General features: G+C 53.5%; 3 protein-coding genes across 3 annotated transcripts; all 3 read left to right on the top strand.

The window, feature by feature from the left end:
- Positions 1–10,376: 10,376 nt before the first annotated feature.
- On the top strand, positions 10,377–15,219 carry GOLGA7 (golgin A7). The gene is made up of 5 exons (XM_066337375.1): positions 10,377–10,601; positions 11,527–11,679; positions 11,944–12,045; positions 13,017–13,080; positions 13,931–15,219. Exons 1-4 carry the CDS (start codon positions 10,491–10,493, stop codon positions 13,062–13,064), a joined length of 414 nt encoding a protein of 137 aa, XP_066193472.1. The 5' UTR covers positions 10,377–10,490; the 3' UTR covers positions 13,065–13,080; positions 13,931–15,219.
- A 132-nt stretch (positions 15,220–15,351) lies between these two features.
- Positions 15,352–18,218, top strand: GINS4 (GINS complex subunit 4). The gene is made up of 7 exons (XM_066337374.1): positions 15,352–15,972; positions 16,130–16,216; positions 16,525–16,638; positions 17,096–17,193; positions 17,498–17,586; positions 17,936–18,026; positions 18,116–18,218. Exons 1-7 carry the CDS (start codon positions 15,886–15,888, stop codon positions 18,210–18,212), a joined length of 663 nt encoding a protein of 220 aa, XP_066193471.1. The 5' UTR covers positions 15,352–15,885; the 3' UTR covers positions 18,213–18,218.
- A 2,980-nt stretch (positions 18,219–21,198) lies between these two features.
- LOC136372646 (protein phosphatase 1 regulatory subunit 3C-B-like) lies at positions 21,199–22,514 on the top strand. Its single transcript, XM_066337366.1, has one exon. It carries the CDS (start codon positions 21,199–21,201, stop codon positions 22,060–22,062), a length of 864 nt encoding a protein of 287 aa, XP_066193463.1. The 3' UTR covers positions 22,063–22,514.
- Positions 22,515–23,995: the final 1,481 nt, after the last annotated feature.

Genomic DNA, 23,995 nt, shown 5'->3' with positions numbered 1-23,995 from the left:
GCCGCCCTCCCTCAGCCCCGGCTCCGGCCCCGCTCTGGCCGCGCTCCGGCCGCGCCGCGGGTTTGTGAGCCCTCGGCAGCCAATCACCGCGGCGCCGCCCGCCGCGCGCTCGCCCGCCGCTGTCAATCAGCGGCCGCAGGAGCCAATCCCGTCCCGCCCCGCCCCGCCCGGCGCGGCCCCGACGGCCCCTCAGCACGGCCCGGCCCCGACGGCCCCTCAGCACAGCACGGCACGGCCCGGCCCGGCCCGGCCCCTCAGCACGGCCCCGACGGCCCCTCAGCACGGCCCCGACGGCCCCTCAGCACAGCACGGCCCGGCCCCTCAGCACGGCCCCGACGGCCCCTCAGCACAGCACGGCCCGGCCCCTCAGCACGGCCCGGCCCGGCCCGGCCCCTCAGCACGGCCCCGACGGCCCCTCAGCACAGCACGGCCCGGCCCCTCAGCACGGCCCGGCCCGGCCCGGCCCCTCAGCACGGCCCCGACGGCCCCTCAGCACAGCACGGCCCGGCCCGGCGCGGCCCCTCAGCACGGCCCCGACGGCCCCTCAGCCCGGCCCGGCCCGGCCCCTCAGCACAGCACGGCCCGGCCCCTCAGCACGGCCCAGCCCGGCCCGGCCCCTCAGCACGGCCCCGACGGCCCCTCAGCCCGGCCCGGCCCGGCCCCTCAGCACGGCCCGGCCCGGCCCGGCCCCTCAGCACGGCCCCGACGGCCCCTCAGCCCGGCCCGGCCCGGCCCCTCAGCACAGCACGGCCCGGCCCCTCAGCACGGCCCCGACGGCCCCTCAGCTCGGCGCGGCCCCTCAGCGCGGCCTGACCCAGTGCAGCCGGCGGAGCTCGGGGGTACCGAGAGGCCCCTCCGGAGCTCGTCCCGTAGCACCGCTCGGCTGCATCCCCGGTGGGCGGCCCGAATCCCCCGGAGCCGTTCGCGTTCTCTGAAGCCGGGGCGGCTCTGGGAGGTGCCGGCGTTCCTGAACGGCTGTTCCAGGGTTGCAGATATTTCTGTGAACCTAGACTGGACCGTGCAGAACTCATTTCCCAGTTGACAAATTCCAACAGAAACTATGATATTGAAAGAAAAAGAAAAACAACCAGCACCAAATCAAACACAAGAAAAAAGAGGAGAGAGAAGGGGAGTGTGTTCTGTAAAGTGGTATCGCAGCTGTGTGCTCCGTTCCAGATGTGCCGGAGGAGCATTCCCTGTTCCTCCAGGGAACCAGCCCCTTGCCACCCTTCCCTTGCTGTGCTTGCTCTGCTGCTCCTCGCTGCCGTCCAAAGCCAGGGCACTGGAGGGAGGAGGCCGCTGGGCCGCCCAGGGGCCAGCACAGGGATGCGGTCCCGCGGGGCAGAGCACGGTGCCCCGTGCTCCAGGCCAGGCAGGAGAAGCTGGCCCTGTCCCTGTGCATATCTGGCCATTGAGCAGCTCTGTCCCTGTGTGACCACAAGTCCCTGTCCCAGGGACCTCTCCTGAGCTCTCTCCTCTGGGATCTTCCAAAGATACCCTTCATCCTGCTGCCTAAGGCTCAAACAACTTGTACTACTTAAAACAGGAATTACACCTCATTGAGAGGTAAATGGAAGAGGCTCTGCAGCCTGGAAGCCTGAAAGAGCCGCTTGGCTGCTGATCTGACCACATGAATGGGCTGGACAGATCCTGAACTTGGCCCAGAGAAGGTCTTTGCTGGCTCCCTTCTCTCTTCTGTGGCTGATATCCACATTCATGACAACAGCGCCTGAATGGGAATCCAAGAGCAAATTGTAAACTGAAACACAATTGACCAGCAAATACAATTGCTGGCAAACCATTTTTTATTTAAAAAGTATAAGAAACCAGGGAGAAGGAAGAAAAAACTTCAACCAAATGAAAATGCCAGCTCTGGTCTAGGCCAATTGCTTAATACACAATATAAGATCTCTTAGAAGGAGCTGCCCAAGAAGAGCTTCTCTTCCAACAGACCTCTTCCAGACTGCACAGGAACTTTTCTGAGTGAAGCCTGCACAGCCATTTCCCTTCATAATTATGTAGCCCACTGCTTCTTAAATCTCTGCCTTGGCTCTAATGTCATAGCCATTTATTGCTGCCTTTCCCACAGGGGCTAACATTTTCTTATTGAATAATGAGACGCTTTGCACCACACACCATTCTGGCTGTCCCGAGACCTCTCCTGCCCTGTGAAAAGCCCAGTCCAATTAACCATGCCTATTCCTGGCTCCATTGTTCATCCCAGCAGCCTGCAGGACCAGGCACTCTGCCCTCATCTGCAGCTCGGCATCCCACTCTGTTCCATGTCCACCTGCGGTGGGTGACAGGGCAGGTGGCAGGTGACATGTCCCTGTGCTGCTGGCGGCAGTGCTCTCCCACCTGTCCCATCCTCCCTGCCCACACTGGGCACACTCTGCCCTGGCCACCTGGTGCTGGAATGCGCCTTTCCCTGCATGCTGCACTGGGGAAACAGGCAGGCAAGGGATAATAGAATATATTAGCCCTGAGTCCATTCAGGCACTGGCTCTTTATGAACAAAGCCTGCTAACTGAGCTGATTTTTGCCAAATGACTGGCTTTCCTGCATGAGCAGCAAAGTGGAGCCCCCAAATACTCCCATGCAACAAGCGCTATTGCCCAGGGCTCATTGTTTTACTCCTGCACTTGAGGGCATGGAGGAGTCACGGCCTTGCCTGCCCTGGCATTTCTTCTCCAGTTTCCCACCACTGCATTAGCCCTGTCTCAGCCCCAGCAGAGGCAGCAGCGACGAGGGAGATGAGACAAGCTGGCCATGGGTCCATACAGTCCCTGTCCCAGGGCTCACACTGTCCCTTGGTGCCCATGCCCCCTCTCTGGGGGCACATGGGCTGCACCAGCAGAGGCAGTCTACCCAACATGTCCCTACACGGAGTGCCCACCATGCCACCCCTGCAGCAGGACTGCTCCTGGACACCCCCAGGGAATATTTGCTTTAGGTTAGAACCCCCCTCAGCGCACCAAGAGCTGATAGCCCCTGCCAGGTCAGTGTCTGAGGAGGATGTTGGTTTAGCCACGTTTCTTTTCTGGTTTTCTCGGCAGATTGGTCCAAGACTCCAATAACACTGATGCAGCCAGGAACGCTCGCTCACCCCATGATAAGGGAATTGGCACAGGGAGGTTTTGCAGCTGCAGAGGCCCAATCCAATGCCTCAGTCAGGTGCCCAGGGCCCCTGGGGCTGCAGGAGACACCTTCACCAAAAGCTGGCTGGCAGCAGGGCCAGGATCAAGGCACCCAACCATTCCGGCCAATGTCTCCTGTTTGTGTGAAATTAGCACCAATAAATGCTATAACCATACATGACCAACAACGGGTTTACTAGCTAACATATAAAGGACTACAAGAGCTAATGCCGTCAGCACCGCTGAAACTCTTGACCGTCTGCCCCTAGTCCCAGGAGGGAACCGATGGCAAATGTTTACAGGGGCTTATAAATATTTATCCTGTAATAACTCGCTGCATTACAGCACATTCTTCTCCACAAGGCTCAGCTTTGCCCTGGACCAGGTGCAGGCTGCTGAGAGGGTCTGTGGCATATATAAAGTTTGCCTGAATAACATACAGCAAGTGCTGGTGTTCAATAAAACAGCAGCAGCCAAGCTGCACGCGTGAAAGGCACTGCAAGTCATTCCTTACCCAACAAAAGAAAAATGTGGCTAGAGAGCACAGGTGTGCAGGCATGTTGATGTGGGTGCAAAACCCTTCTGGGTTGCCAGAGTAACGTGGGGAAGTGCTGCAAGTCACTGGGGAGGTATAAATCACACTGCTGGGCTGGCATGATGGAAGTCTCTGCCCAGGAGTGGCCCCTGAGAACATGGGGCTCTTGGCTGCTTTTGTGAGGACCCCAAAAGAAGTGAGCAGGAGAATAGCCCACGATGAGGAAACATCTCATGCTTCTTGCTCTTCAGCAATCCTATCTGCCCTCGTCCCTCTAAAATTTTTTCAGCCATCTGGCCACTTATTTATTTATCCTTCTCATGCTGAATGATTTGCAAGTGCATAAGATGCCTGTGGTTTGGAAATCACGTGATAAGCTGGACCAGAGATGGAGTTCACAGAACTACTTTCTAACAGGAGTTAATAAGCACATTGGAAAGGTTCCATTGTGTATATTCTAGGTTGCTATTTTCTTAACCCTGTCTCATTAAGATGGATGGAGTTTCTGCTTATTAGTAATTTGGCAAGTTCCTTTTTGTGTACACTCTGCACTTCTCACTAATGACGCTGTGCTTCAGTGATTAACAAAAGAGACTTCCAGCATAGTCAGTGAAAACACAGCCATGCACTTGAGGCACTGGGACGGAAACCCAACGTTCTGGAGATGCCCTCTGTGGAAGACAAGGAACTGCAAGGAACCCAGCAAAGGAGAAGCTGCTGGTTATAAAACCTTTCCTGACACTCAAATAATTTTGACTCGAGGATATTGGTTCTTTGATTTACACGCATAATTGCAGAGCTGACAGAGCCTGTAACAAAGTGATTCAGAGCCTTTCCTCTGCTGTTCTTAAGACTCATCTGATGGAGATGAAGCTGGCACTGCTACTGCCTGGATTTACAGCCAGCCATTAAAGTATGTTTACAAGTCTTCAGTACAGTGTACACATCTGGTAAATCATTGATTGAACAAATAGCTTCTCCTGTCCTGCTCCCTCTCTCAACTTTTCCTACTACTGTGCTACCCCACCCAGAGCCTTGGGCCCAGTGGTGGTAGGTGTGCATGGTGCCCAAGCAGGCAGACACATGTACCCACACTGCACAGGTGACCTGGGTTGTCACTGACATCTAGATGCTGTTAGACACACACCTACACAAAAAGCCCCATCCAGATCCTCAGCATGAAGCTAAGCTGATCCGACCTTACCTACATGCAGTGAAAGGTATTCTTGCTAGCACGTATCCAAATCCCTCAGTGCTCTTGGTGACATTGCTTCTGAACCTGGCCAGACCAATCACCTGCACAGGGCAGAGTCCCAAGTGGGTATACAATGAACAAGAGAGGCCGCTGTTCCTTCCTGGGACACTTCTGAGAAAAGGAAATCAGGGGCCTTTTCCAACCTGGTAGCTGCATTCCAGTGGGCCAGCGGGCTGGCATGGGCCACACACAGCTCCTCAGCACTGAGCCCTGGCTGCTGGGTCCCCACAGCACCAAGGGCTCTCACCAAGGAGGGAAAGCCAGGGCTGGCAGGGCTTGGGTTTGCTGCACAGGTACAGTGGAAGAAAAGCAGGATGGAAAAGGGCACAGCTCCAAGTACAGGGGAAACAACATCCCTTTCCCCTGGCACCAGGAAGCACTGCACACAGCCCACACAATGGACTGCACTGGAGCCTTCCTTGTAGCAGGAAAAAAAAAAAAAAAGCTGGGTTTAGTGTTTTACCAAGCATGGCAGTGGCTGGGGCTGAGGAGCAGCAGGAGCTGAGGGCCCCCACCATGGCTCATTGTGCCACGCACAATAAGCATCTGGCCAGCTGTGCAGTCATCTGTGGCCAGGCCCTCGCTCTTGTGGCCACAGAGCTGGGCAAAGGCCAAAGGGTAAAGGCCAAACCACGGGAGCAGAAACAAAGCTGGATCAGCTCATTCATGCAAACCTTTTCAGGAGCTTTTGGTGTCAGGTTGACCAGCTATAGGAGTGCAGGACTCGCTGCCTGTGTGTGAATTGCTGTCAGAACACACAGGCTGCCAGGTCCCATGCAGTCACTCGGAAGTAGTTGAAAAGGTGCAGGATTTTGGAGGCTTAATTGGAAGGGACCCACAAGGATCATGGAAGTCCAACTTCTGGCCCTGCTCATGTGCCTGAGGATCCCACCCTGTGCCTGAGACTGTTGTCCAAACGCTTGAGCTTTGGCAGGCTTGAGACCATGACCACTGCTCTGGGGAGCCTGTTCAGTGCCTGAACACCCTCTGGGGGAAGAACTTGCCCCACTTCTCATTGTCCCCCCCTCACCACCAGGTACAGCATCCATCTGTGCTCAAATCCTACTGTAGTATCTGCAAAGTTAAGGTCTCACTTAAACGCTTTCCTGAATAAAAACTTGTTAAGAGAAATGCCTGCAAGGCAAGGCCAGTCCTGCTCTCCCTCCTCTTTTTAATGGTAAGAAAAGAGGGTGGCTTTACCCGAAGGCAGTTTTGCCTTGGGATGAAAGGAGAGGAGCCTGGGCACTCTCCTTCCATCCCCACATCCAGCTGGTGACAGTGCTGGCTTCTGAGGTAGACAGTGACATGTTGACTGAAGGCTGATTTGCTGGGGCACATGCTGCCTCTGTTTCAGGGTTCTAATGGAGTAGCAGGGAAGGAAGAGAGGGAAACAATTTTTCTTTCCTTGTAAATAATTTTATGAAAGATTTTAAAAGAGACTTAAAGAAGTATCTCTTCCCTCCCTTCTCCCTTTCTCGACTGTACTGTGCATTTAGAACAGTTTGTGGAGGGGAATTAATTAGCATAGGCAGCAGAGCCCAAAGCTCTGCAGCAGCCTGTCTTCTGCACAATGGAGATCCAATGCTTTCTCCCCTGCCTGGGAAACACATGCCCAAAATCCAAGTACATACATTTTTTCTAACCTAATTCATTTTGTAGATTGATGGAGAAAATCCATAGCAAATATTTATGACTTTGCAATAAATAACCCTCACAGAAGTTACAAAAGAGTTCTGGTGAGTCTCAAGGTAACTTTCAACGAATTCCAGGGGTCAGGGCAGACTGGGATACTGAGCCCATAGTACTCGAGCCTTTGGCTCATCTGTTTTGAATTATTGGTATTACTCAGTGTAGCATTGCTCTCAATGGAGTAGCTGTGTTGTGATTCCATGCCATATTTTATTTCTATGGCAGGAGAGAAGCTTCAATAACTATTACTTGTACTCTGTTGTAGCCAGACTCCAGCGGGGAGGGGTTGGTCCTGCTGGTGTTTGCAGACTGGTAAAGGAAGATGTCTGTGACAGGGACAGGACTCGGTGCTTTTCCTGCCGGTTCAGAACATGGGCTGGCAGGGGTCTGGTGCTGATCCAAAGGTTGGTACTGTCTCAGTGTTGTGCTGAAGGCAGCTGAGGATGCTCCAGGCCCTGCTGGAGCCAGCGAGGGGTGGTGGGTGCTGCTGGGGAGCCACGGCTGGGGCGAGAACGGAGCGAGCTCATCCCCACTGCATCTTCGTTAGCTCTTAATCACCCCAGCGGAAGGAGAAGCCACTAGCAGCATCACGCTGCTCTCCCGGGCATGGGCTCCTTTCAGGGCTTTCAGAAAACAGGGTCAGACGTGTCTTCTGACCTGTGACCTGTCGCTTCCCTCCTCGCCGTAATTATCTAATACAGCGCTCTCCCTGCCAAGTACAATGAAACAATTTGTCACTTCAATTGTCTGTCAGTCAACACTGGGGCCTTTTCAACAGGCCAACACATGTTTTTTGAGAGCTTGTCAGCAAGGGCTGTCTGGCCAGGCACATAACCATGGAAAATGGAACCTTTGTTAATTCTAGTTCTTAGAAAAGTAAATCCATTCACTTGTTTTTTTTCAGGCCTTCAGTTTGGAATTTGCACAAGAAGCTGAATTGCCCCTGATCCCTAAATGATTGGTCAGAGGATTTGCATGAGGAAGCAGAAATTAATTATTCTTTTCTTTTCTTTTTATTTTCTGTAATTGTGTGTTTAGAAATGAGATTACATTCTACAGCAGCACGAGGGGCTGAGGGGGGAATTGCTTTGCATTTGTTTAGCTCCTTAGAGTTAAGATCACCTAATCGTTTCAAGCATTTCCTAAGATTCCCTCTCTCTTTTTCTGCTTTAATGACCAAACAAAGATTGTGCTACTTCCCGGGGAACTTTTCTGGCAGCTGAGCTCAGCAGTGGGAGCCAGGGGCTTATCCCTCTGCCGAAATAGCCTTAGAATCACACAATCACTAAGGTTGGAATAGACCTCTGGGATCACTGAGTCCAACCATTAACTAACTCAGTGCTGCCAAGGTCTTCTTGATGCTTTTGGCTTGCAGGGCACAAAATGCATTGCATTTGGCTTGAGAGTCTCGGTGGCTCCTCGTGTTGGAGGAAGGGTGTTAGGATTCCAGCCAGCCCAGGAGGACGTTGCTGGTCACCTAATTCTCATGTCTGGTCAGCACAAGGTGGGGTGCCTGGGCAGCCCCATGCACGGCAGGGTGCAGGGAACATCCTAGTGGGGTCACCTGAGCTGTCAAGACACAGACCTGCCACCTCCAAACCCAATCATACTCCTGTTTAGATAATAAAACTGATAACTCTGTTGATAGCACAAACTGATAGAGAGAAAAAAAAAACAACTTCATTTTTTGGTGCTACTTAGAGCTTTCTTCTTTTTTTTTTTTTTTTTTTTTTTTTTTTTGTTTTGTTTTGTTTTGTTTGTTTTTTTTTTCTTTTGAAAGTAGCACCCTTTGAAATTCTCACTTTCGCTGTTGATACACATATGAAATCCTATTCCTGAATATTTAATACAACATAGATATCTCCATTTTCAGGTATTCATCATTTTCTTTGTCATGTGGAAGCTTGTGTTTTGGGCAGATATGGAATATCTTGAGAGCATTACAGAAATGCTGGATGGCCCCTACTCAGTTTCAAATGCCCTGAGTGAAAACTTCTCCAGATCTGGCTTTCCAAAATACCCCTGTCCCAAACTAATTCAAACCATACAGAGATCTCTGACTTAGAATCTTTCAAGCCCATAAAATGAAACAAATTGGCTTTGCAAGTATATCTCCCAATCTAAGCCATGCCTGTAAATTTGATTTGTCCTCTTGCATCTATACTGCATTAGGTGGCCTGAAAGACTCTTTGTTTCAAGGTGTGTCTTCCCCCTCCAGCAGCCAGTGTCTGTGCTTGGTCAGGCTGGAAAACCCTGTGCCCATGAACAACAACGAGTCAGTGGCTGTTCAACACCTTGATTTGTCTGTGGGTCTTAGTAGGAGCAGAGTGGGACCGTGCAGTACCATGGCACCTTCAGCACAAGCACCTCAAACATCCCTCCTGAAGGATGGGATCCCGAAGGATGAACTCCCAAAGACACAGCCCTTGAGAGCACCTTGTTTTTGTGGGAAGTGCCTGAGCCACTTCAGGTCAGCTGAGGGCAGGCAGCACAGGGACGGTGTCTGGTTCTCTCCTGAACAAAGTCATTTACTACCTCGCTTTATTATTTCAGGGAAACTCACTATATAACTTTAACAGGCTTATGCTAATTCACTGGTTTGAATCAGAAAAAGCCTGTTAAAATTATGAACAACTTAGGCATGGAATCATAAAATACTGTAACACAGTACATGGATCTTTCAGAAATGGACAGATTGCAAGATCACCATTTCCATGCCTGGCCTTCCTGTCCACATGGCAAACCTGGAAGATTCCCAGGCACTGCAGTGTTTGCCATCTCTTCTATTCCAAAAGCACAGTAGTAATGAACACCTATCAAATTCTAATGATCTCATTTCTTGATTCAGGTCTCCTGTTATATTCAGATGAATATACTGGCATCCCAGCAGACTGCTCGGCCGGCACGGAGCAGGACTGTGGCCGCGGGGTGCAGGGACAGCAGGGCACAGGGACAGCAACGAGGCCATACCTCTCCCACCCCACACTGCGGCCCCAGGACAGAGAGTTCTGCTGTGAGACTGTCCCTAAGCTCTGCTGCTTACCCGAGCCTACGCCACGGCAGTTTCCAGCTCTTCCTTAACCTGAGTGACCTGTGCCCTTGCTGACGCTTGGCAGCTCCGAGCTCTCGGGCAAAGGTTAAGGGGCCGCCAACGGATCCCGTGAGCGTCAGCACAGCCAGCTGGGATACAGCTGCGGGAGCGTGCTGTGTTCGCAGCGCCTCTGGCTCCTGAGAAAAGACACGAACTGATACTCGAGTTGGGAGCGGCGGCCTCGGGCCAGCGCCAGGCCCCGGGACAGCGCCAGGCTCGGGCCTGGGTCAGGCCCCGGGACATCGCCAGGCCCCGGGACATCGCCGGGCCGGGGACAGCGCCAGGCCCCGGGACAGCGCCAGGCCCCGGGACAGCGCCAGGCTCGGGCCTGGGACAGGCCCTGGGACAACCCCAGGCTCGGGGTCGGCCCCAGGCTGGGTCACGCCCCGGGACAGCGCCAGGCTCGGGCCTGGGACAGACCCCGGGACAGGCCCCGGTACAGCGCCAGCTGCCGGCGTCCGCGGGCCCCGGGCGGTACCAAGTACAGCCGGGGGCGGTACCAACTACAGCCGAGGGGCGGGGGGAGCTGTCACGTAGACTGACCGCACCTGAGATGGGAAGAGCCACACACCCGGTCAGACATGGCCGCTTTTGCGTATGCGCATTCCTGCCGCTCAGCGGCCTCCCGGCGCTGCGCCTGCGCACTGCGGCGCCTCGTGGCCCCTGGCGGCACTTCCGCCCTCAGCCGGAGCCCGGCGGCGCCTGGGCGGTTTTGCGACAGCCGTAAGTGCGCGGGGCGGCCGGCGTTCCGGAGAGAGCGGACGGGACGCGGGCGGCGGCGCGATGAGGCCGCAACAGGCGCCTGTGTCGGGCAAGGTTTTCATCCAGCGCGACTACAGCGGTGGGACGCGCTGTCAGTTCCAGAGCAAATTCCCGGCCGAGCTGGAGAACAGGGTGAGGCGCGGCGGGCTGGGGTCGGCCCGGGGCTCGCGGTGAGCGCGGCGCACGGAACCTGCACGCCGGGCAGGGCCGGGCCTTACCGCCCTGCGGCCCGGTGGCGTTCCAGGTGTCTTGTTCGGGTCGGAGCTAGTTCTGCGGGTTCCCCGAGGGCAGGGTAGCGCCTCCTGCACGAATCTTTAAGCCAGGCCGTTCAGGTGCAGGAGCGGCCGTGGTTCCCCCGTGTCCCCGTCCCGCTCTGTGGTCAGTGTTGGGGAAGGCGGCTGGTTTGCTGCAGTAGAGCAGAACGTACTCGTTGTGTCTGTGAGAACAGAGCCGTCTCTGTGCTCAGGTGTTAACATTGTCCTTTCCCTTGGAATCCTGCCTGTCCTGCCGAACCCGCTTAGAAGCCTCACAAGTGCTGCCTCAAGTACTTTCGTTATGGTCAGTGCTATCAGATGTGGTCTCTTAAGCTGACAGTCAAACAAACACACCTTCCTACCCCATTTTCTTTCTCAAAATCGGCTTTTTTCTCTTCCTTGTTTCTTGCTTGTGTTTTGTTGGGGTGTGTTTGGTGAGGGTGTGTTTGGTCAGCACTGCAGCAGCACCGAGGCACTGTGGGTATGGAGTGTCCATGCACTCTGCACCCGTTCACTTTAACCCAGCACATCCCTGTGCGTGAATTCCGGTTTTCTCACAGTTGAATTACACATTTGCTTAGGTGTGTTTCTCTGAATGGTTTTGTGTTCACGTTATGTTTGAATTCAGACTTAGCCTGAGCACAGGGCAGGTGTCTAACAGAGAGCTGCAGGTCTGTAACTCCGTGTGTTTCAGGCTGGGGCTCTGAGAACAGTGCAGATGATCCATGGGTGGAGGCGGATGTACAGGGGCACTGGTGAGTTCTGAAGTGTGGAGCTGACAGCCCCACTTGCTCTTCTTGCAGATTGATAGGCAGCAGTTTGAGGAGACAGTCCGGACACTGAACAACCTCTATGCAGAAGCTGAAAAACTTGGGGGCCAATCTTACCTTGAGGGTTGTCTCGCCTGCCTGACTGCCTACACCATCTTCCTGTGCATGGAGACACACTATGAAAAGGTATGTGATTGTTTCCCTTTCAGCCTGCAGCCAAGTACTTGGTTCTTGGTGGGTTTCCTGTGACTTGCAGTGTTTTGGCACAGATTCTGTGCCTCAGACATGCTGGTACTGCTCAGTTTGGGTCCCATGGGGGTCACCCTGAATCCTGTGGCAAGTGCCTGCACCGTGGAGCCATCAGACCAGTTGTGTTAGTTCTCACGTTGCCATATCTGTGATACTGTTGGAAAGGAAACAGTGGTGACTCCTGTACCGTTTCATTACCAGGTTCTCAAGAAAATCGCTAAGTTCATTCAGGAACAAAATGAGAAGATCTATGCTCCTCAGGGCCTTCTGCTGACAGACCCCATTGAAAGAGGATTAAGAGTTGTATCCTTCTGACATTGTCTCCTGCCTTGTGCTCCTCGTTTGTCTCAGTGAGGCACTTCTGCTCATGCTTGATCTGTGGCACAGAATTGGTGATTAGTCTTGTTGCTCTTTGTTGTGTCCTGGTCTCTAGTCAGGTTTTAGGATGTTAAGATTTGGTATGTGGAAAGCCCATGAGAATGCAGAACCTGACCTTTGTGACTGCCTGGAAAGAGCACTAGAGATCCTTTTTCTATTCCAGTGACCTCCAGAAATGTTCTTCTGACTGGGGAAAGAAATGACCATATTTGTAGGACAGAAATTGATGTTGTGAGAACAAGACCTGGCTGTTAATTTGCAACCTTCAGCTCAGGTTCTGGTGAAGATTTTGACATACAACATCACTGCAAGCCCAGCACTTGCTCTTGCTTCCAGTGTGACTTATTTCAGTCATTTTTCTTCAGCTATTGAGTGCCACTGCAGACATTTTATGTGGTTAATGCTTGGAGTTGTAAAGACCTCTCATAGCAAATAGGGGAGTATAATAAGTAACACATCTTTCTTTGAAAATATTGAAGCCACAGCAACTTGGAACCCAGTGCCAATTGAATGTATGTTAAGGCAAATTCCTTGCAGGTGGGTTTTGTGTCCTTGTCCACATAGCTCAGAGATGTCACTTACATGACTCCTTTTTTTCTCAATATTAACTTTTTTGCTTGGTGCACAACCTTCCCCAAAATGTAACAGAAGAGGAGTAGGGCTCAAACCCTCTGTACACTGCACCAAGTTCCTGTGCAGGCCCTGGGCTGGGAGCCAGTGCTCTTACCTGATGAGGCATCTCACATGAACTCTTCCCTTGCTTTGGAGTTCTGGGACCTGCCTTAAAATAGCTAAGATATCAAAATTTTGTCCCATCATAATGTTTTTTGGACTTTTTCTGGGTATGTTTTCATAATCTCTTTATAGTGTGTTTTCCTAACAGCTTTTCTGTGCAGATTGAAATTACCATTTATGAAGACAGAGGTTTGACCAGTGGAAGATAGAACTGTGGAGTCTCAGGTACATGTTACCCTTAGCTCAGCTCAATCTCAACATCTTTCTGTGCTCAGAGGATTGGGTGCTGTCATGCTGAGAGTTTATCCCACCCTTGTATGTCATCAAAGACTGTTCACATAAATCCTGTGTGGACCAGCTCTTTTTGGAAGTAAAAATACCAGTACTGGGCATGATGTTGCTGAACATTACCTTGGAGAAATACGCATCTTGATTGTGTAAATATGGTAACTTCTGCTATATTATGTCCAAAATTCTTCTCAGCTCAGTACAAAATGGACTCTGTCCCTGGGTGTATTCTAGCATACAGAGCCTTTTTGTTGCAACTGGCAGTTGGCTGCTGTTCTAGTTATCATGCTGCTGTCTTTACTTGTGATGTTTTTGCATAAGAGGGGCCAGCAGCCTTGAAAAACTCTGCTGAGAGGCACATCAGGATATGCTGTGGGGCGAGTCACAAAATTAAGAGTGTTCACAGGACGTGGGCTCATGCTTATTGTATCAAATATAGGTCACCAAAATTGCTATCCATGACTTTGCTTTTGGAAAGTTCACATTGGGACTGGCTCCCATGTGTTAGGTGCTCTGCAGGTCCTGGGATGGGAGTGTAAAGTATGGATTGTTGGCAGTGGCTACAGAGAAGAATGGGAAATATTTATGCCTGTTATGCCAAAAGAAACAAACAATCAAGGTCTTTAATTTTTTTTGGACAAATGAAATCAAGAGTTCTGGGTTCTCTCATGCTGCTCAACATAGTACATGGTAATTTTCTCTTCCTGTAGCTGTACAAAGGTTTGTGTAGGGGAGCTTTTGGTTTGATTTAGAAAGAATTTCTAACCATACAAAACTTCTTTTCTAGATGATAGCTCACCGGTGGATTTGCTGTACCAAGGTTCCCCTACCTCCTACTTTAGAGCATCATTCCTTTCTCTGCTGCCAGATCCACAGTGCCATCTACTACAAGGACTAACTTCCTCAAACTGCTCCCCACGGGGTGACCTAGCTGGCCAGCATCCACTTTGCAGTAGATTTGGAAGCAACAGGATCACTTCTTAGTTTTTGTTTGGTTTGGGGTTTTCTTTCTCAAGAAAAGGCAGAAGTGGTAAAGCTGTGTTCTCTCCTGAAAGAAATGGGGCTCTCAGCCCAACAGAGGTTTAGTTTTAGTCCTGTAAGTGCAGTGCTGTTCCTCCCTGGTTCTTAAACCCTTCTGTCTGTCAGATGGACTTTGGAAAGCCCCAGCTCGAAGCTGGGAATTTCCCTCCAGTTCAGTGTTAGAGTGCAGAGATACACAGTGCCTCTTCCCAGTGAGAATGACTCAAGGCAACATTTCTTGTGCTGATCCTTGTGGAAAACCTAAAGGTGAAGTGTTTCTTGTATTAATGTCTTCGTTATCCCTCAAAGGGGGGGTTGTAGCCAGACTTTAACCCTGGTGGTTTTTCTGCCCCTGTGTCTATGCTGTTGTTGACCCTGTCACTGCTCACCAAGAGGGGCATGGCCAGTCATGAAGCAGTGAGCACAGTAAAGTGGATGCTGAGCCAATAAAAATAATGATTCCCACCCTTCTCTGATTAATATGTGAAGTGTAAAACTGTTTCTTTATGGATTTCTTACGTATAATTTATAGGAAAAAAAAATTGATTTGACAGACTGTAAGATACTGTGTAAGATGGATTTCTTAATTCTGTCTGCTGGCACACATTGAGGAGTTGAGCTGTGCATTCCTTAGTGTCCCTGTGCATTGCTCAGCAGTACCTGCACAAGTGAAGGTCCCCACAATCCAAGCTGGCTGAATCCTTTCTCTTCCATCCTTTTTCCATATCAAAGCCCAGGTGTCCTGGTATAGGGGCTGAGTGTCAGTGTCCAGTTGTGGAAGGAACTCAGGAGCTCAGAAGAGATCTTAGCAGGGCTGGAGGGGCTGGATTGGTTATTGGTGGTGCTGCAGGTGCTAATACTGCATATGGAACTCCAGGCTCATTCCTCAGCTACTGGGGGTTTGCGATCGAATTGAATTAATATTTTCATTGTATAAAATTTGTTTGGTTTTTTTTTTTTTTTTTTTTTTCTAAACTGTAACAGTGTTTGCCTTTCACAGCTGTTGCAATATTGGCAGAAGAACTGATGGATCAGTAAACCTTTTCTTAAACTGTGTCCAGGTGTGTTCTGGCAGCGCCACGGTTCGGGGCACAAGGTGGCTGTGGAGTGCTGGGCCGGGAGCGGCAGAACCGCAGAGCTCCAGGGCCTGGCCGGTGGCACACAAGGGGCTCTCCTGAGTGTCCCTGCCTCTGGCTGCAGCGGGGACAGCGGCCACTTCGTGCCGGGGGACACATGGGGGTGTCTGGGTGTCAAACCTGCTGAGCTCTGATTGGCTGAAACGGCTGCAGCTTCACTCCGCCCCTTAATGGGCCCAGAAGTTGTAGCTTGACGCTGCTCCCTGATTGGTCGAGACGGCTGCAGCCTGGTCCAACCCCTGACTTCCAAAAAAAACTCTACTTCCTATCCGCCTCCTGATTGGCCAGATTGAACCCGCTTCGTGATTGGCTGAAAAAGCTGCTAGGAACTGCATCGTGATTGGCCGAAAATGCTTCTTTACAACCCGCTTCCTGGTTGGCCGCAAAAGCAGCAGCTTCTATCTGCATCCTGATTAGTCGAAAAAGTGGATTTTTTTTTTTCAATCCGCCTCCTGATTGGCCGAAGCAGCGGTGCCCGCAGCCCGTTTCCCGACTGGCCAAAAGCCGCAGGGTGATTCCCCATCCGTGTTCCCGGGCGGCTGCGCCTGCGCCGTTCACGGCCCGGGTGGGTCTGTTGGCGGGAGCGATGGCGGCCGCGGCCGGCGGCGACTCGGACGGCGACAGCGAGGAGCTGGTGCTCACTCCAGCACAGCTGATCCACAGCCTAGAGCAGGTACCGTGGGCTAGAGCGGCGGGCTTAGGCCGGGGGAGCGGGGCGCGCTGGAGCAGATGCCGAGGAGCGGGCTCGTGGCCGTGTTCTTTCCCTCTCGCTGGTGGGGGTGTGTAGCTGAGATCTTCCTCGCTTTCACTGACAGTGTGCCTTCTTTCAGGCCTGGCTGAATGAGAAGTTTGCTCCAGAACTGCTGGAGAGTAAACCTGAAATCATCGAGTGTGTTGTGGAGCAGCTGGATCACATGGTAGGTTCTCCTGGCTCGGGTGGTGGTACGGGCAGGCCCCGGTGGCCTGGTTTGGCAGATACACGCCTGAGTCTCTTTGAGAGTGCCGGGGTTGTCTGCTTCCTTGTCTCCGAGACAGAGCTTCTCCAGGTTTTTTCTTTGAGCTTGCCTTGGAGAGGGGCTGAAGTACAAGGAAGCAGTGTGCTTTGGGTCATCAAAAGCAGCTGTAGTCTGGTTTGTTGGGGTGTATATACAAAACTTGTCTTCCTCTCTGTTTCTTCTTGTTTGACGTTTCAACCATTTAATTTCTCGTTGCATTTTTTGTGCAGGAAGCAAACCTGAAACGGGCAAAGAGAGGAGACCTGAAGGTCAGTGTTCACCACATGGAGATCGAAAGGATCCGTTACGTGCTCAGCAGCTACTTGCGATGTCGACTGGTGAAGGTAATGCTCTGCAGCCCAGAGGGTGAAAAAGGGTCATTTCAGGAGGAATTTTTACCTACACAGAGCTTCCTGTCTCAGCACAGTATTTAATTAAAGCATCTTCTCTCTCTCTTCTCTGAAATGTAACTCAAAAAAATTAATTTCTTGGACACACTTTTATATTGTAACGAAGGAAGATCCCAGCAATGTTGATCACAACATTATGAGAGCTGTTTGCTTAATGTAAGCCTGGAGTGGCACAGCTAAATGCTGTTCCATTCTGCCCAAGTCCTGCTGTGTGCATGCATGGTTGTGTAGTTTGGTGATCCCATGTGATGTCACAGGTCAGGAGCAGGGATTTGGGCAGGCCTGTGGCTGCTCCAGCAGCTTGTAGGAAATCCAGTGGAGAGTGGGGGTTTAAGCACTGAACTCTTGGGAGAGATCTGTATCATTATTTTGTATTGTGTTCCAATATTAGATAGAGAAGTTTTTCCCCCACATCCTGGAGAAGGAGAAGTCTCGAGCTGAAGGGGAGCCCTCCATTTTATCACCAGAGGAGTTTGCTTTTGCTAAAGAGTGAGTAGGTTTTCAATGTATCTTATAGATTCTAGAAACTTACCTGTGTGTTTTTCTGAAGTTCTTGATACTGTGAACCTTAGATGGGTTTGAAGTAAGAATCAGTGTGTCTTACCAGAAGGTTTCCTTATGGGCAAGAAAGGAACTCTGGTGACTTTGAGTCAGTGACCAGGGTAGGCCAAGGGCCTGTCTTTGGCTGTGCCTCTGGGATGAGGAGCTGTTGCTTACTCTTGTTTTGAGTCAATACTCTCACTGGAGATTTGTATTTGATTAACCAAGTCGATATGTAAATGGTTTGTTTCAGGTATATGGCAAACACAGAGGCTTACCTGAAAAATGTGGCCCTAAAACACATGCCACCTAACCTGCAGAAAGTGTCTCTCCTAAAGTCAGGTGAGTCCATCCAGACTCCAGGGTAATCTGAAAACTGTAGAAGCAGGGGGAAGTGTGGGGAAAGCTCAAGGGAACCTCAAATGTAAGGGCTAGTGCTCCACTTGCTGCACAGTTGAAGCAAAGGTGATGTGATGATAACGTTGTAACAAGGTTCTATGCTGCAGCCTGGGGATCGTGCTGGCCCCTGCTGTCAAGTCCTGTCTTACACCGAGGCTGAGCACACACATCTGGTTAGAAGTCTCTGGTTCCCTTTGCTGCCTATAAGTTTGATACCCGTTCAAACCCCTCAGTGTTCTGCAGAGGAACATAAATGAGGGCTGAGCTTGTGCTCTCGATCTGTTGTCTGCAGTTCCAAAGCCCAACCTGGACTCCTTTGTGTTTCTGAGGGTGCTGGAGCGGCAGGAGAACATCCTGGTGGAGCCAGAGACAGATGAGCAGAGGTGGGTGGGCATTTCTGCCCGTGGCACAGGTATCAGTCAGTGTCAGTGATGGGTGTGAGCTGCAGCTCATGTCCTGCCTGTCTCTGCAGGGAATATGCCATCAACCTGGAGGAGGGCTCGCAGCACCTGATCCGGTACAGAACCGTGGCCCCTCTGGTGGCCTCAGGAGCCGTGCAGCTCATCTGAGGGGAGAGGTAAGTGCGTGGTGGGAGGAGCAGCTACCTCCCCTTCTGCCCTGCCCACCCCACCACAGTGGGGCTGGCAGGAGCTCCCCATGGGAGCTGGGCCAGGTCCCCTCTGGGGCTGGGTGTCCTCCCAGGGCCAGGTCCCCAGTGACATGGCAGGCAGAGCAGAGTGGCACTGGGGGTGAGTACCACGGTGTTGTACCGCAGAGGTGTTCATTACCCACACAGCTCATCAAGCCCCTGATTGCTTTTGACATGCCCAGCATACAGCCATCCAGTCCTTACCCTGGCATTCGTGGGAGAGGGCAGGCTGCGTCACAGGGTAGTGTCTGGAAAGGTTCAGTGTGTAGCTGCTGGGATGCCTTGTTTAAGAGCACTGGCAGGGAGCATCCCTGAAATGGAACAACTATGGTCATGGACTCAGGAGAAAGTAATTTCTGCCATGTGTCATCTGAATACCCTCCCTGCAGAGGATGAGGGGTTCTGGTGCAGCTTCAGGTTGCGTTTGTGAGAGTAGACACCGTCAAACTCCCTTCTGCAGAAACCACTGCTAAGGGTAGTGGGACACACAGTTCATTTTTGCTAGTCACACAAAGCAAAAACTCTGGCCCTGCTGCCCCATGCAGGCCGCTTCTAGTCGGAGGAGAAGCCAGGGTGTTCTGGTACCTCTGTGGTTATTTCAGTTCAGAACCTGTCAAGTGCATGGGCAGACAGGGGCTTGTGTTCATCAGGGCAGTGTCTCTTCCCTGTATGGCCTGCATGAGAGTTATCTGGGGAGCATCTTCCTCTGCAGTGCTGGGGGTGACACAGGACATCTTGTAGCGTGAGTGGCTTTGCATGTGTGGTTTATAGTCTCCCTAATTAATCCATTTAGGTAAAGAAGATTCTTTCAAGCACAGACATTAAGAGGGGGCTGGGTTTAATCCTTAGGAATCAGTAGTATGTTCTTCTGCACAGCCTCCCAGGAAGGGCTTGTGAATTGTGCCCTGCCCGTATTTACAGCCAGACAGCTTCACAGAGGTGACTGAAGCTTCCAGACAAAATCCTTGTTAATCTGCTGCTGTGGAAGTGTGCTCCACAGGATCTGCCCAAGGATTGTGTAGGTGGCACGTCTGCAGGTTTTCTCCTTGGCCCTGTTCAGTCTGACAGAATGCTTGTCCTGGCAGCTTGTACTTGCCACACAGCTGCATGTCACGTGTCTGCAGCAGTGTGAGTGTGAGGGGCGTCTGTCCTCTTCTAGTGGCTGAACTTTAACTCACCTGATGGTTTCCAGAGTGCCTTTGGTGCAGCTTGTCTATGGAGCTTGGCAGCTGGCACATGGCTGTGTTTTCACAGGCTAGGCAGGAGAGTGGAGATTGCTACTAGGCTGAGATCGGTCAGGCTACAAGTGAGGGTCAGTTGTGGCACACCTGAAAATGCTACCTGCTTTTGTGTCCTTCCATGACTAAATACTTGGACATTTGTGGAACTGCTAACACTGCACCTCTGTTCTGTCTGTGTTGGGGAAAAGGGAAGTGCCCACAAAATGATGGGTTTGGCTTGTACTTGTAGACAGAGGAGAAGACACAGCAGTGCATCCAGCTTAATCTGTGCTGCTGGGAGAGAATGGGTAGAGTTAGGAGCAGCTTTTCCAGTGTCCATGGGTTCTGCTGTTAAACTTGAGGTCAAGTACATTCCTTGTTCTCTGCTCTCCTCCAGGTGGAAATAGCCTGGGTTTATTTAGTGATTAGCTCTGAACACAAAGCAGATGGATGGTGGAAGGGGTCACAGGGAGGGCACTGATGGTGAGCTGCAGTTTCCCTGCCTGAGCCGGAACTGCTCTCCTGGGGGCCAGAGAAAGGTGGGACAACTGTTTCATTGCTAGCAAGACTCATGTTTGTGTTGGCTACACCAGGTCGCTGAAGTGGAGGGGGTTTGCACTGTCAGCCTGAGATGATACGTTTAAAGGATGTTTTTGCATCATGTTTTTGCTGGCTGGGCACTGAGTTCAAGCTCACTTTGGCCATCCTGTGAGAGGTGTCTTGCATTGTGCTGCAGACATTCAGACGTGGTGATGGAGAGCCATGTGGAAGTATTGATAGGTCAGTCAGCTGTACCATGAGCTGATGAAAATGTGTGTTGTCAGCAGGAACAATCAGGGCTGCTTAACATAAATGGCTGGACAGCTCTGGGGGGATTAGCGAGGAGTGCAAGGCAGGGGTGATCTGACTTAGGTGACAGTCTTTACTGTCAAGGAGTCACATGTGAGCTGAACAGTGAGGATGATTCTGAATATAGATGTCAGGGACACCACAGTGTCTCTTGCGTGCTTGGGTGTGAGCAAATTTCCTTCTCAGTGCATACATCTAGGGTAAGAAGCTTCTTGGTTGATAGAGGATGAGCCGAGGCTGTGGGATTTTAGACACCCTGGAAACAGCTGTCTTTGGAGAAGCATCTGAAACGGGGTGTATGAAACCAGTTCAAACCTCCCCCTGTAAGACTAGGTAAGAGGAAAGAACATACTCCTCTTTCTTCCAGAGCTACCTCCTAGTGTTGATAGTCGCCTATCCAAAAGCACTCGTGTTTTTCTGGCACCGGGACCCATTTCTGTGCTGTTGCCCCGTTGGGGCCTGGCGCGGTAGGCGGCCGAGCGGGGCCCGGTCCCGGCGGGTCTCCGGGCCGCGGTACGAGCGCGCCGCCGGGTGGGCGGGGCCAGGGCAGCGCCGGGCCCCATTGGCCGGCCGGGAGCGCGGCGGCGGCGCTGATTGGCTGGCGCGGGGTGTCCCGGCCGCGGCCGCTCGCACGGCTCCATTGAGGCGGAGCCGCCGCGGCGGGAGCGGAGCGGAGCGCGCAGGGACGCGATGAGCTGCGGCGAGTGAGCGGGGCCGGGCGCGGGTGGGACGGGGTGGCTGGCCGGGACCGACGGCTGGGGCCGCGCCGCCTGACCCCCCCTCTTCGCCTCTAGGCTTTTCCAGGTGTGCAGCGGGCGGGCTGTCACCCCCCCAGCCATGCCCGTGGACCTGGCCGTGCGGCTCTGCCTGAGCCACTCGACTCCCATCCGGAAACTGCTGAACTCCTACGAGGAGCTGCGGGGCAATCGAGGCCGCAAACCCCTCCGATCCTGTCTCAACCAGAAGCTGAGTGCAGAACCTGAGCTGGAGCAGCGAGACAGTACCAAGAGCTCCAAGGGCCAAAAGAAGAAGGTCGTGTTTGCTGATATGAAGGGGCTCTCACTGACGGCCGTCCGCTTCTTCTCAAAGATTGAGGAGGACCTCTGTGATTTGCAGCATGCCCTGTCAGACCTTGCCCGTTTCCGACCTAGGCTGTGGGACTTACGCCCAGAAGTGTGCAGGTATGTGCTGGACTTCCCACAACCGTCCACAAACTATGCGGCTTTCCGCAGCAGCCTGCAGAGCAACTTTGTCTGCCTGGAGAGCTGTGTGATCCAGGACCGTGCTCTGTCAGGGACAGTGAAGGTTAGAAACATCGAGTATGAAAAGAAAGTGAAGGTCCGCATCACCTCTGATGGCTGGAAGAGCTTCCGGGACATCTCTTGCCAGTACATGCACAGCTCGTATGGCTCAGCTGACACAGACATCTTCTCTTTTGAGCTTACCCTGCCCAAGCCATCCATTTCCCATCAGGGCACAGAGTTTTGCATCTTCTTCCAGTGTGGACAAAAGACCCACTGGGACAATAACCATGGGAAGAACTACAAGATCTGCCACGTGAGCACGGTCCGCCCTGCCTCCCGTGCTGTGAAGAGTGCCAGCAGGGCCTGGGAGCATCTTGGCACCTCTGGGGCTGCTGCTCTAGTCCTTTCTCGCCTGCAGACCTGGCAGCAATCAGAGAACCAAGCTCCTTATTGGTAGGAAGGCAGTGTGGGAAGAAATGTAGGTCTCCTCCCTGTCCCGACTGGTACAAGGGTCTCTGGGGAGCGGTCAGCTGCAGAAGAGGCTGATCATGATTCTGGTAGCTCCTTCATGGCCTGCTGCTACAGAGGCTGGAAGCTGCTGCTTGAACCAACTCCTGAGAGTTGTGTAGGCTCTCAGGGCAACCCGAGAGTAGGGCAGTGACAAGGGAAGGTTGTGGGCTGGGACCCGCGGCCGTGTCTGAGCCAGCCCGGGAGCCGGTGCTGCCCAAGTGCCTTGAGTGAAGGGAGCTGCTGGGGAAGGGCACGATCCTGGCGCTGCTCGGGCCTCCTCCTGCCAGCGCTCTCCAAACCAGAGAAGGGCTCACGGCGGGGTTACTGGGCCAGGAGCGGCGGCGTGCTTCCAGTCTTTGGTGCTGTAAAGGGCTCCTAATAAAGTGACGGCGCTTCGTGGCTCCTGCCTCCTTGTCCGCTTCCCTCGGGGGGTGGGAGCGGGGCCGGGCGCCCTCAGCCGGCGGCGGGAGAACGTCACGGCGGTGCGGGCGCGGCCCCGCGGGCGGCGCGCTGACGCCACGCACGCAGCGCGGCGCGGGGGCGCGCACGCACGTGGCGGGGCGGAGCGGGCCCGGCGGCGCCGGCGGCGGCAGCAGGTGAGTGACCGCCCGGTGCGGCCTCCGCGCCCCCTCCCGCCCCGCACGGGCCCGGCCCCGCCGCTCCGCGCGGCGCGCCGCTAGCCCGGGGCGGCCTCACAGGGCCCGGCCCGCCCGCACACCGTTATCCCCGGGAGCGCGGCCTCCCTATCGCCGTGCGGCCGCGCCGCAGTGCCCCCGTAGCGGCCCCGCCGCCCCGCGCACACCCAGGACGAAGGTCGGCGGCAGGGCCGGGGCCTGGCCCCGCCGCGATCCGCCGCGCTCCCGGGGAACAGAGCTGAGAGCGACCCTCTCCGCCGCCCCCGGTCTCGCTGCAGCCGCCGCGGCCTCGGGCGGGCCGTTACGCTGCTCTGCCGACCGGGCGGACGCTGGGGAGCCGCTGCAGCGCCCAAAGAGCGGTGCGGGCTGCGGTGTCGGTGCCGCCGGGCCCGCCCGCCTGTGCCCCAGCCCCGGGGCGGTGCCGGACGGGCGGCTGCCGGGGCCGAGCGCCGGGAGCCCGCGGGCAGGACCGCAGCACACGTGGGCTCTGCCGTGACGGCTGACACGGTGCAGGAGGGGCGTAGCTGAGCCCCTCACAGCCGCTGGTCAGGGGGCCGGCCTGACCAGTTTACAGGCACGAGTCCTGGTTCTGAGCGGTGACAGCTGGGGCATAATGGGCAGCTGCACGTGTGGCTGACAGTCTGCGGCTCCCAGTACATGGTCTGTGTGAATGCCTTTGAAGCACTAACACTATTCGTAACATTATTGATAGAGCAGTGGTTAACCAGCAGCTGGAACATAGTGTACAGGGGAGCAAGAGGATCTTTACAGACTCTTTGCCCTGTGTGCTTGTCAGGTACCTGTGAAATCCCATCCTCAGGTTGAGACTCTGTAGACTGGTGAAGGTAGTGTCCAGAGGAGAGTCTACCCTGGGCAGACTCTTTTTTTATCACCACCGTTGGCCCTGTGGGTGTGTGACCTTTGACTGGTCCCTGTGCCCCAGCAAGTTCCTCTTTGACTAATCATCAGCAGTAATTCTCCCCTTAGGGTCACTTCCTGTCCTGTAAATTTGCCCTGTGTCACTGGGGATGAGATGTATAGGAGCAGAGGAAGTGATGCCTACCCAGGAATCTGGGTACCTGGCTTCCTCAGTTCTCTCGGATGCCCCTGAAATGAGAGACACGATAAGATCTTTGTCATGAGGAAGGATTTTCTGTCACTCCTTTCCTGTACTTGAGACCTGATTGCAGCATCCTGTGCCGTAGGTGTGGTTCTGGATGAGTCTGCTCCATCTGAGGTGTGCAT

This window comes from Sylvia atricapilla, chromosome 28, assembly GCF_009819655.1.
Source record: "Sylvia atricapilla isolate bSylAtr1 chromosome 28, bSylAtr1.pri, whole genome shotgun sequence".
Classification (NCBI taxonomy): Eukaryota; Metazoa; Chordata; class Aves; order Passeriformes; family Sylviidae; genus Sylvia; species Sylvia atricapilla.
The sequence above is the reverse complement of the archived record's forward strand: the minus strand, read 5'-3'. Positions and strand labels throughout refer to the sequence as shown.

Bases quoted from the DNA above. Each gene is read 5' to 3' on its own strand.
- GOLGA7 (XM_066337375.1), top strand. From the start codon at position 10,491: ATGAGGCCGCAACAGGCGCCTGTGTCGGGCAAGGTTTTCATCCAGCGC. The intron at 11,680-11,943 runs GTATGTGATTGT...TTTCATTACCAG, and splicing joins TGGAGACACACTATGAAAAG to GTTCTCAAGAAAATCGCTAA. The intron at 12,046-13,016 runs GTATCCTTCTGA...TTTTCTGTGCAG, and splicing joins TTGAAAGAGGATTAAGAGTT to ATTGAAATTACCATTTATGA.
- GINS4 (XM_066337374.1), top strand. From the start codon at position 15,886: ATGGCGGCCGCGGCCGGCGGCGACTCGGACGGCGACAGCGAGGAGCTG. The intron at 15,973-16,129 runs GTACCGTGGGCT...GCCTTCTTTCAG, and splicing joins TGATCCACAGCCTAGAGCAG to GCCTGGCTGAATGAGAAGTT. The intron at 16,639-17,095 runs GTAATGCTCTGC...TTCCAATATTAG, and splicing joins TGCGATGTCGACTGGTGAAG to ATAGAGAAGTTTTTCCCCCA.
- LOC136372646 (XM_066337366.1), top strand. From the start codon at position 21,199: ATGCCCGTGGACCTGGCCGTGCGGCTCTGCCTGAGCCACTCGACTCCC.